At 38.2% G+C, this 12,871-nt stretch overlaps 1 protein-coding gene across 1 annotated transcript in view; it reads left to right on the top strand.

Moving 5' to 3' along the window:
• zip (myosin heavy chain 10) overlaps window positions 1-12,871 on the top strand; it is a 50,108-nt gene that overhangs the window by 17,303 nt on the left and 19,934 nt on the right. The window contains exon 3 of the mRNA XM_065366924.1: window positions 3,128-3,261. Within this exon, the coding sequence (XP_065222996.1) occupies window positions 3,128-3,261 (134 nt within the window). The remainder of the gene's footprint in view (window positions 1-3,127; window positions 3,262-12,871) is intronic.

Genomic DNA, 12,871 nt, shown 5'->3' with positions numbered 1-12,871 from the left:
CCTCGGACAGGAAAGAATGAAATTTCCCCCTTACTCTCTCCGCTTTTGGCGATTTACTTAACCTTTATGTAATTTTTTGGAGCAAAATTTTACAAAAAATGTTGTGAAATGTCGAAAAATACACTGTGTTTTAGCTACTTCTGCATGTGATAGAATATGAAAATTTGCAAAGTTGTAGCTGTCCAAATCGCTCATTTTTAGATTTTAGTTTTTTTCTCCTCCAAAATTTGAATCTAAAAAATGAACTTAGCTTCACTCGTGTTGAAAGTTGCTCTCAAACAACGGTGAGGATGGTTAGAAAACGACCCAGCAAAAGTTTTTCAAAGTTGTAGCTGCTCAATTAAATATTTTGAGATTTTGAAGCAATAATTTTTAATTCCAGAATGAATTGAACGCCCCTCCCCTCCTCCAAATGTTCGATTATGTATCTTCACGAGGATGGATCGAGAAAAAAAAACGAGACATGTTGGAATTCGACAAACATTTTTGAGGAGGTTTACTTTGAGTGGGAGACTACCCAGAAAAATTTTGAACCGTCCATCTGTTCAGAGGGCTGAGCCAGAGGTCCTCGAAGTGGGGTTATTTTCAAAAGAATCGTGGTTTTTTGACACTTTTGGGTAGCACAGAATTTCTGTAATCTCTCGGTAACCCTCCCCATCCCCTTAAAAGTTGTTTGAATTCTCTTTAAGCCCTCTACCAAGCGTTTGAAGATTGATAGGTCACGATTACCACACTTTTCGTAATCATTTTGATCAAACTGCCCAAATTCACTTTTTTTGCTTGAATTTTTTTTTGCATCCACTAAAAATGAGTGGAAAAAGTGGGCGAGGGAAATTCAGAAACTCGAATTGCAATTTTAATTTCGAGCAGAGGGTGACCAAAGGGATTGCACATGGTTATTCTACCAAAAATAAGGCAAAAAACCACGATTTTTTCGAAAATGACCTTACTTTGAAGACCTCTGACTCAACTTCCTGAACAGCTGAGAAACTTGTAGTTTTCCTGGATAGTTTTCCACTTGAAGTAAACTTTCCCACCAATTTTCGTCAGAATCCATGATACCTTTTCTTATCTACGCTCGTCCTGACTTATTTTTGTAAATTGGCCATTTGCTGGCCAAAAACGTGTGCAGGTGAATAATTTTTAGACTTTTTTTTAGGAAATTCAAATCCTCGTAGGTTCTTCAATGTTTCATTCTGACAGTTGGAATTTTTTCAAGTGCTGCTCCGTGGGTCTTTATGCGTTTGCTAAAAAAATAATTGAAAGAATCGGCGCATAGCTCTCTTGTTCGGAAATTGTTTCTCGCATTTTGTTGTATTTTTTCCTGCGGTTTTGAGTTGATATCTTCGCGAATACCTACATAGGTACGCTTTGTGCCTTTTTCACTGTCGATGTTCGGGGCATTTACGTACAATTAATTGCGAATTGAATCATCGGTCTCGACCCTTGCCAGTATATTTTGATAAATTCTCGACTCGATTAAATTTTCCATCATGTCGATGAAACATGAGTGTTTGGTTTGCCCTACTCTCTCGTCGGGACTTCCGTGTAGAATGTTGACACGGTGACGCGGGATTGCGCGTCATCCTTTCAACGAATCGAACTCATTTATCGCATATTACAAATCATTTTTCACATCTCTCCGTGATTCATCAAATGTCGAGCTGATTCGATAAATTTTTTCGTAATAATTATCGCAGTTTTACGAACAATTAACAAATGTGATCGACTGTGTTCTGCGTATCGCCTAATCACAATCAGTAAATAAAAAGGAGTACGGCGAATGAATTGCAACTTACTGGATCGTTTCTTTTTCTCGTTTGCGCATTTTAAAGATGGGACGACTCGTCAATTCACAGTCAGAGAAAATTAAGGAAACATTTAGTTGAAGACTTTCCCTGTGAGAAATATTCTCGAACGATGCGAACAAGTTTGGTTTTTCATCGTGAGTTTTCTGAAAACATACAATCGGGGGGGGGGGGTTATCAATGTTTAGCCATGGTCGGTTTAGACTCGGATTAATCTTACGAGTAATCTTCTATCGAAATATGATAAATAATCGTACAGCGATCTTGTGGCGCAAGGTTGGTGTTTTGATTTTGAAATGAACTAACTAGCTGAGCAAGGCTGTACTACAACATGCTCGTAGCTTTAGTTACAACTTCTGAGTGAATACTTGATATACGTCCAATTTGAACTGTAAAAAAAGATGAAATTTCAGTAAAATTTGGCGAAATTCGTTGAAAATGCTATAAAATTGAAAATAGATGATTCTGAAACTCTAAGAATGCATAAAAATTTTTCATACCATTTATTCTTGTTTCTAACCTAAAAATAAAATTATCGAAAATGTTGTCCAAAGTTCACAAAAATTGCATAAAATGTTTTTTGTTGTTCGAATGTGTTTAAAATGGCATAAAAACATATTGACAACCGTGTCCATGGCATTGAAGTGGCATATGCCTTTCTGCAGGCTGCAGGCTACAAGACTGCAGTACAGCTGTGCTCTTGAGATGGGCCATTTGTTGCGAATTTGCGGACTACGAGCTACAACTGAGAAATGAAATTATACGAAAATTTTCTCCATCGGTTCGAGTCGAAATAAACGAAATCCAGCGTCGTCGTTGTTCAAATAAGAGATGGCGTATTTACATTTTTGTATATGATGGTGGTATTGGGTATGCCTATTGTCGTATAATGTACGCACTCGTTCGTATAATGTATATTGTATTCGCTTACGAATGGATAAACAGACTGACAGACCGACTCGACTGATTCTAAGTGAGTACATATGTGTAATGATTGAGAAGAACAAAATTATCTCATAACATTTATATTCCATTAGGGCTGTGGGCAAATGGGCAAATACATACATTTTAAGTAATCTTCACTACACGAGACGAACGAAGGTCCCGAACACCGAGATAAGGGGTACCCGGGCCGCGCCTCTCCCCGACTGGTACCTGAACCTATGTCGATGTTGGCCTCCCGATACCTTTAGATGCTTTCCAGTACCTGTGCCTAATACTTTTTATATCTTATTCCTATTTAAAATATAAATACCCCGTGATTGATGATTTTTGTAGCCTGCGTACCTAGATTAAATGCGCATTTCAATTTGTTTCAGATCGCGAAGACCAATCGATTTTATGTACAGGCGAATCAGGCGCTGGTAAAACGGAAAATACCAAAAAAGTTATACAGTACTTGGCGTACGTAGCTGCTTCCAAACCGAAAAGCTCTTCAATAGCTCCGCACGCGGTAAGCTCGCCTTATTTGATTTTTATTCTGATCAACTTCTATATCACTATACGTACCTATTTTAATTGTACATTGTACGTTACTTGACTCAACTGCATTCTACATTCTACCTACTTCTGCTCTATATGTCTATCTACTGTCTAGTGCCCAGGTCTGAGGGGAGGGGAGGGGGGGGGGGTTGAGCTGCTGTCTTTTTTCGCATTTTTCGAGTATTTCTCGTACATTTGTACTCTATTTTCGTATAGTCGAATAAAAATACGATGTGTATGACAGGTGTGAAAGGGCGACCAGTAAGTGGCGGAGCGAGACACGTGGCCCATGACACAGTGTAAAAATTGAGAGTAGATACTCGTACCTCTACCTATTCGTCGTATGGTCGATAATTTGCCACGCTTGGCCGTATCTTTATCTATTCTACTATGTAATGTGCACTGTGCACATTATTATGCATCTCTTCTTCATCATCGTTCGAGTACAAGTACTCAAATGATTTTGTCAATTTCTCATCGTGTACCGGGCAAAAGCACGCTATTTTAGTCTAGCATGGCGATTGCGATGGCGGTTCATCTCCATCCTGTGCCGCTGTCTAATGCCCTGTTGCTCTGTTGCTGTTGTTGTTGTATGCGGTTTTTAATTCATTTCGAATAACACCTGTCTGCCTACCTGCTTGCCTACAAAACGAGATGATTATACTTAACGGCTCAGGCAAATACAACACTCGCGAGAGTTGAGACTGACAATGAAAAGGAAACTACATACTTCAACCCTCCTCCTCGGATTCGAACAATTCACTTGGCACAAAAATTGATGAAGAAATAGAGCTTTCGAATTCAGCATAATTGAATCGAAAAACTGGAATTACAATTTTGGTTCCGATTTTATCAAGCGAAAACCGCACTCTTCCAGCCAGGCGGATAGCTCGAATGTATTTTCCAAACCATTTTCATATCCTTATATGTACGAGGGAGGAATCTCAACTGGCAGAAAGATTTGTCAGCTATCAAAATTGTAAGTGCAGATGTTTTATATTTTTTGATGAATTTTTGGAAGTCAAACTTGGACCGAAAATAAGAAGAAAAAAAACGAAATTTCACGAAATTGACCTAGTAAGCTAAAACGTCATCGGGATGTATCCTTTTTTTCACCTCCCCTTCTTCCCCTCCTCCGCTCCGGGGACCAATAGGAAACGGTATTTTTGAAAGTTGAAGTCTGCACAAAATTGCTAGAGGTTGTGAAACGACTCAAAGTTGGTACATGCTGAAGTTGAATTTGAGCGGATTTTAAACTAGAATTTCTTAGAAGTTGCTCCGGTTCATTTTTTTTAAATTTTCACTTATGAAACTGCTGGAGAGGTATTTTTAGGTACCTTCCTGTGCCTACCTACCTGGCTGAGAAAAGTGTTATTGAAATTTCAGAAAAGGGGGGGGTCCCCAAAAAGGGGACGAGGTGTGGATCTGAAATTTTTCACACGGAAGTTTCCCAATGGTACCCACTTTCCATGCTAATATCAACTCGAACGCTTTCGGGGACCATTTCACCCCTCTTAGGCGCCTATAGCCTTTATCAGAGTGTCTACTGGCAAGAAAATAGCAAGAAACCAAGAAAAATGCGAGAAATTGAACTGGGTGGCGAGAAAGCAAGAAAATAGTATAGAAATTCCTTCAAAAAGCAAGAAAATTTCCCAAAAACTCACATCATAAATCTCTAAAAAACATTGAAACTATCCCACCAATTTTGAAAAATGTTGAGATCAGAAAAATCGCAACCTTTCATTGAAATTGATGTTATTCTACTTTTCGAATTACAAATTTTCCAAAGCTTTTGCCCTCGCTTCGCTCGGGGGCTGTTCAATAAGATGCTTCTTTCAAAAATTTTTAGAATTCAAAAATTAAATAGGAAAATTCCAGAAATACTCGTAATACCCCCCTAAACCATTTGGAAAGTGCGAATTTTTCATTTTTTCTGAACAGAACCACTAATTTTTCAAAAATTTTGATACCATTATTATGCTCCAGTTGAAATGTAAAATAAAACGTACAAAATTTTCGTTTATTGGACCAATTTTTTTGAAAAATTTTCGCTCTTGCTTCGCTCAAGCAGTAATTTTGCCTTCGTTTCAATAATAAAATAATCATTCATTATGGACGATTTTCGAAAAATTACCTGAAATGTCGGTTTTTGATGTCTGAAAATCTGATTTTGCCCTCCTGTCGCCCCCCCCACATCGCAAATAAAAATTTAAATCCCCTCTATGATTTAATCCTGTAAACGCCACCGATGTTCAGCATGGTGAATTTTTTTTGGGGAGGGGGGGGGGGTAACGAAGATCATCAATGCGTAAATATGAGGAGGGGTACGAAATTTCATGTTTGAAAGCAATAAAACAGCACGAAGAAGGGAAGAAAAAGGCAAGAAAAAAGCAAGAAATTTGCATTTTTGGTTTCAGTAGACACTCTGCTTTATGTATTTTTCAGGAAACCCCCCTTTTTTGAATGGTTGCAGTTCCACTCCCCTTGAACGTGCAAGGAAAGTTGATACATCATTAGATCGGAAATTTGACGTAGATTCTTTTATCTGACACATTTTTTCGCTAAAATGCAATGCGGGGGAGAAAATGGCGAAAAACTGGTTTTGGGTGGCTAAAATCTACTCTGGGGGAGAACACTCACCAGGAACGCGCGGGGACTCATCAGATTCGTGTTCAGCATATAAAAATGGGCCAGTATACCAAAATTCAGCTTTCTACCTCACTTTTCCCAATGGAATGCTAATTTTCCTGGACTATAGCTCAATTTAGAAAAATCTTGATTTTTCTCCTTTTTGGACCTTTAATTTTTAAAAATTCTCAAAAAATCGAAAAATTCACTCAGGGGCCTGAAATTAGCTAGTGATGTATTTTTCGTATGCTCTTTCGAGATTCAGCTTCGTCCAGTCCAAAAAATTTTCTACCCTGGGGGTGATACCTCCCTTGTTAGCCGGATTATGTTGAAATGAGAAAATTTTGGAATGAGCTGAACTCATTTGCAACATTTTTCAATCGCTTTGGACTGGAGAGATTTGAAATTTCCGAAGAAAATTGATTTTACGCTGACGTCTCCATAATTATAACGTTTGGAAGAGGCGAAATTTCAGCTAGCGACTTGAATTTCAGTTTTTCAATTCAATTACAAATATGTGGCATTTCCGATAAATTTAGTTTTACAAATGAACTCGATTGGCAGAAATTTGTTATGTGTGTGTGTGTGTGTTTTTGACGCATTCTTTGCAAATAATTGAAAAAAATGTCGGATTTTCGTGCGATTCGCGTAGTTTTGTGTCGTCGGCCTCGATCATTATACGTATAGCGAAACAAGTCGATTTTAATTTTACCGTTTACGCTGGCTCGGCTGTTTATGAAATAATTTTCGTATTGTTTACCGATCATTGTGCTCGCACGTATAACAATGGCGCGAGTAATTTACATCTGCTGAGCTCAGCTAGAATCGCTCATTGTCGTAGCTGTTTATTCGTATTATTTTTCGTCCTAACTGTTTTATGTCGACGATTTTTATTCTTTTCGCCTTTTCGTTGTTGTTAATTTTTGCCCATCCGTCTTCTTGCCCAGTATACCGATGTACGCATTCTTGAAGTATTCTGTACTTTTGTATGTACGATCAATGCGAATTTTTATCATCATTACGTTCGTATAGTATCATAGGTGTAAATCGGCGTTGACATTTTTTTTTTTGAGTTCTGGGGATGGAATTTTTTAAAATTTTTAGTCGCTTCAAGTTGTAGTATAGATAAACACGTGTTCATTTGGTCACTGTCAATGCAACTTACGTACGCGAATACGTGGTTGATAACCCTAACCCACGCTAGTTTCTGAACGGAATTGCCAATTTACCATACCGACCGATGCCGATGCCGTTTATTTTGTAATTTGCCCGGTTGTTGAGCGACGCCGACGCAACATGCTTGTAAATTTGTATTCGCATAAGTTGAGTATACCTTTACTTTACCTATCTATGCTTCTGCTTATGTAGATGTACGTCACTGTCACGTGGTCTGGCACTGGTGTGGTGCACTTGGACCAGTAGACCTGTGTCTATGTCATCTCATTATTCATTTCTTATACCTACGCGTTTATTTCGTACATCTACGTATCCAGGTGTAGGTACATATGCAGCTAATTATCTACCAGGTTCCCGATCAATTCTGGTACTACATTAGTTTTTCTCTGAAAAAGTAAATTAGAGGATCGAACGTGAGTAATTTTTTCATAAAATGAACACGTGATTTCTTGAACAAAATTGTCGGAACTCGCGAGTTACGTGTAGTTCGCCTGAAAATTGTTGTTTCTGCAACAGAGAGAGAAAGAGATGGGGAAAAACTCTTAATTAATCGAGCACCAGGTATGTAAGGTACTATCGAAGAGCTATAAAGCTATAGCTGCCTGATAGCTTAGCTCATAGCTGTGTCATTTGTCGTAAGCCGCACCGCGTCGTTGCCACCGCAGCCCATCAAGTTTCCAAACATGGAAATGATATAGTTTTTTTTACACGTTTATTTATTTATTTTACGTGTATTATTTTTTATTTATTCTTTTTTCACGTAATCGCCCGTTTGAAGATAATCTCAGCAACCGGTCACCGTATCGCGTTCCCATTGCAAATTTTTTCCTACTTGGATTTAAACGTGTTACTTTTGTAAATTTTACTTACTGTATACTCTCAACCGCGCCGGATTAGTTCATCGGCGTCGTATGATCCAAATAAGCGCAAAGCGCGATACCTTATTTAGGAATCGAGCCGATGTCGTAGTAAACAGCTAAACGCTCACTCATCATGCGAATAGCTATATACGATACAGCGGTGGAAACTTTCATATGATACCTGAAGATTTCCTCAAAGGTGTACGTATTGTAAGCACCAGTCCTACATTTCTGACATTTGCCAAAATTGCCTCGAAAGTTCTGTTTTTGCCAAAATTGCGAAACAAGACCTGTTTTTTTTTAAACCTTAATTGTTAAAAAGCTTTCCTTTTTGCAAAAATTTCAAGAGTAGCCGATTTTTGAAGATGAAAAGATTTTTACCAGAAAAAATTCTGGCTTGAATTATCGCTGACCTTGATCCTCCTGTTGTCAAATTTTGAAATCTTGAATTGAAAATTTTTGAAAAGTTTGGGCCTCGATTTGGTCAGGTCCGTTAAATTTTCTTTTTCATACTTAATAAAACTTTCTCAAAATGTATTCAGACTCAAAAATTGTAACTCCTCACGTAAAAAATAAACGTTTTTTTACTTCTCGAAACTCAAATTTTTGAAAGTCAAGCTTTTGCCTCCTTTTCGTTTGGACCTGTTTGCTTTTCTTTTTCAAAGTTGAAATTTCTAAAAAGCCATCATTAAAATTTTAAAATTTGGAAACCGAAAAAATCAAATTCTTCACATGAAAAACGTTGTTTTTTCACCTATCAAAATACGAATTTTTGAAATCCTTTAGCCTCGCATACGCTCGTGGCTGATTCAAAATGAAAAATCCCATGTTTGAGGCTTTTAATAAAAACGGAGCAGGGAAAACGAAATTTTAAGAAGACCTACCTATAATGTCAACTGACAGAATTATTTTTTCATCTCTCGTTTTATTTGGCAAAATTGGCATTTTTTTCATACCAGTGGACAAAGTTTCGGTTCAAACCCTCCCCCCCCACTTATTCCTTCTCAACAAACAAACCCTTTGGTTTCGTCCCTTGTTCTGTTAGCACGTCCTAGGAGGGATGACGTCAATATTGTATCAAAAGGAAACCTTGATGGGATCTTGAATCAGCATTATTTGTTGACCAGCGTAACACGTCTTTATTCCTTCTAGCTTAGATCGCCGCATCGTTTTATTTTGAATTTTCGCCCTGCATTCTCCATTAGTACATAGTGTTGGTTTCAACGATTAAGACGAGTAAGCATGCAAAACACTATTAAAGTCTGCGTGTTTGTTTGTTTGTAGTCGCCAACCGCCAAGTCGCCTTAAATGGAATTTTTCGAACGTGCGATTTACTCTATTAATCGAGGAATGTGCCGATTGGTCATTACAAATGAAATAATTCTAACAATTTTCCGTTGTCGCTGAAGCCGCCTCATGTTGTCCCCATCGTTAGCAGGATCGTTCGAACGATCGATAGAGCACGAGTCTACGTGTTCTGTTTATGCTTACGCGCTGTACTGACATTGCTCATCTACATAGATAAAAGTTACATCCGTTTACGTCCACTCACCAATCACCACTCGTATTTTTCCAATAAATTTTTACATTATTATATGTAAAGCTTTTTACAATTATTCCCTTCTGATTACATTATAATTACGTATTCTGATTGATTGGTTGAGAATGCCGATTGAAAAGCTCTCCACTTTTAGTAAGATTGCCAAATTTCTGAGCAGCCCGACGAAATTATTCTCCGCATTTGCTTAGTTCATTTTTTAATGGGAGGTTGTTGAGCTTCATCCTGCTGATTTTGAACGCTGAATGCTCTGCGTAGTGACTAATGACCGATGGGCGTTATATTTTCTCAACGTTTACGAATGTTTTCCCACTTGAAGTGGTGAACTTTCCGGTCATCAATTCTCTAGTGTCTTTTAGCCTGATCCTGCCTATGGTGCCTAATACTTTCAATGTAGTCATCGTCGATTATTCGACTCGAGTATTACGTAATCTTACGAATAATGGGTGCCGTACGAAGTACATATTATTATGATGTTAAATACGAATACGGGTATGGCATGTTATGTTATGTTTATGATTACGTTGCGTTTACGTTCTGCAGTTGTGTATCTCCGTACATACTACATACTGGTAATCGTAATTCGTAACCATTTACAGTTGTCCTAGTTGGCCGTTTACTTACCATATTAGGTTACTATTTGCCAGTTAGATTGCCGTCGCGGTCGCTGTAGTGGTCGCCGCCGCTGCCGCCGCAGCTGTAACCGTATCGGTGAATTTTTATCTTCTTTACTTTTTTAGTCTATTTATGGAAGCCGAAGCCCAAGTCGACTCGACGTTGAAGCTGGCGGCATCGGAATCGTATCGCGGCGCGACTCATTGATACCTTGCGCCCTCGCTACTCGTCCTTGCTCGACTGATGTTAGTACTACGGTACTTGCGCTTGTACAGACCGACTACAGATATCAATTAAAATGGCAGCAATTGACTTGCCGCGTTCGCGTTCGTCTTATCTGCGTCGCGACGACCTTGACTCTTTTGTTCGCCGTTTGACAGGTGAATACTGAGGCTGAGGTGACAGCTTTATCAACGATTGGCAAGCGGTCTCGAGGGTGGCTTGGCATGGCACGGCGGCATGTGCATTGTGTACATTTCATTTGAACGAGCGTACTTTTTCATGGGTCAGGGCATTTGCACATATGTGTGCGTTCATTTCTGAAAGGCTGGCTGCACTTAGGAAACCTCCAATTGCTGACATCATTGAAGACTTTTCTGGCTGTACATGAAAGCGATCAGCAGGTTTTGTCGCTGCATGTTATTATGTACACTGATAGAAAAAATTCGTGATGATTACTGAATTTTTACGTAAAAGTTGGACAAGGGTCAGATTTCGTATCCATTATAGTTTTGTTCTGTAATGGTTCCTTTCAATGGCAAGTATTCTTCACTAAGAATAACAATACCATTCGCCATTCATACAGTAACAGTCACTTTAATTTTCCGTAATTTTTACTGAATGTTACAAACCTGAATACACAACGTTTTAGTAAACAAACCGGTTTTTAGGACGTTTGTTACAGGACACATCTAGTAGCCAGCACTTTTATTTTTTACCTTACATTAGCAATGCAGTAGGAAATAACGTTTGCAATATTTAAAAAATTGAATTTTAAAAATTAAAAAGGAAGGGAAGATTTTTTTCAGGTACATTGTCTCCTCTTTATGATGAATTTTTCCTACCTTTAATATGCCACTAAAATTCCTACACCTATCAGGGGTTCGAACCTGGGACCTCTTGTTCCTAACACCCTACACCTAATCCTACGACTACCAGTACCACATTGAGAAACAGGCATAAAATGAATACTTTTGATTTGCTTGCAAGTGCACATTGCTGAATGCTCTAATTTAGGCTGTGACATATTTGATTGTTGATTTATGCATGAAACCTTCTCATTATTACACACATTCAAGTCAAAAAAGTTTAGACATGTAGGAAATTTATTCAAATAATTTTTTTTTTTCATTTCAGTAAAACCAAAACTTTATAAGCTAAATTGGAAATTTTTAAATTTTATTTTTGGTAAATGAGGCGTCGTTTCCATATGAATCGAACCCCCCGAACACGATAAGACATCCAATTTAGCTCTACCTTCTTCCACACCCCTCCAGTGCCTCTGCCACCACTTCAATTTATACTGTTTTGAAAGTTTTGATATTTTCATTATGTTGGTGTCGTTTCCATATGAATCGAACCCTCCGAACACGAATATGACATCCAATTTTACGCTACCCTCATTCACACCCCTACAGTGCCTCTGCCCCCACCTGCACAATAAATTTTTTAGCTAACTCTGATCAATCTTCGACCAATAATTACTTCAAATCAAATCAATTACTATTAAAGGTATGTTTCGCGAAGGTTGAAAACTCAACGACACCCAAAAATTACTAAAAAGAAGTAAAAAAATGAGCATCGCAAGGTTTAAACTACAACATTCTTGAGGATCTGGCTGTAGCCTGGAAGGGGATAGATGCGGGTAGACCTAAATTGGACTTGATATTCATGTTAGGGGTGTTTGATTCATATGAAAATGACACCAATACCTATTATGAAAATAGCTCAACCTTTAATATAGTAAAAACTGAGGTGGGGCAGAGGCACCAGAGGGGTGTGGATGAGGGTGGCATAAAATTTGACTTCATATTCGTGTTCGGGGGGTTCGATTCATATGGAAACGACACCTCGTTTACCAAAAACAATAATTTACACCAGAATTCATTTTTACCCCCTCTGTAAGTTTTTTCAATTTTTGACCACGACCCACCAAAAATTTCTTTTTGAAAAAAATATGTTTTTTAGGGGTCAAAAACACTTTACTTGAAAATACTATTCGCATTTTTGTGCCGAATCATGGTCATCCCTAAAACAGGCAAACAAAGTTAAAAAACGCCATTTTGAGGAGAAAATATGGGGGAGGGGGGTGAAAATTTTTGTGGGGATACCTCTTATGGATGTTCACAACATACCAAAAAATTAGAAAAATCGGTTCACATGGGGCTGAGAAAAAAATTTCTATTGTAATTTCAGAAAAGGGAGGGTTTCTTAAAAACGGGGGGGGTCTGGGGGTCTGAAACTTTCGTGACGGAAGGTGCTCAAGGGTACCTACCTTCCATGCAAATATCAACTCTGAAGCCCTCGGGGGCAAGTTCGCCATACTTATCCACCTATAGCCTTTTCAGTGAGCACATGAGTGTTTCAAAAAACTGCAATGTTCAAAATTTTTTCTTTACAACGTGATGTTTTATTCGAAATTCTAGCAGTTGCCGTTGTGTTGAAAATTGATCGATTACTTTTTTTCAAAGTGATCATAATTTTAAAGAAAGAGGATTCAATACCCTGATTGAAGTAAGGAAAAC

Source organism: Planococcus citri, chromosome 5 (genome assembly GCF_950023065.1).
Source record: "Planococcus citri chromosome 5, ihPlaCitr1.1, whole genome shotgun sequence".
In the NCBI taxonomy this organism is placed as follows: Eukaryota; Metazoa; Arthropoda; class Insecta; order Hemiptera; family Pseudococcidae; genus Planococcus; species Planococcus citri.
Note: the sequence above shows the minus strand (reverse complement) of the source record. Positions and strands in the feature narration are given on the sequence as shown.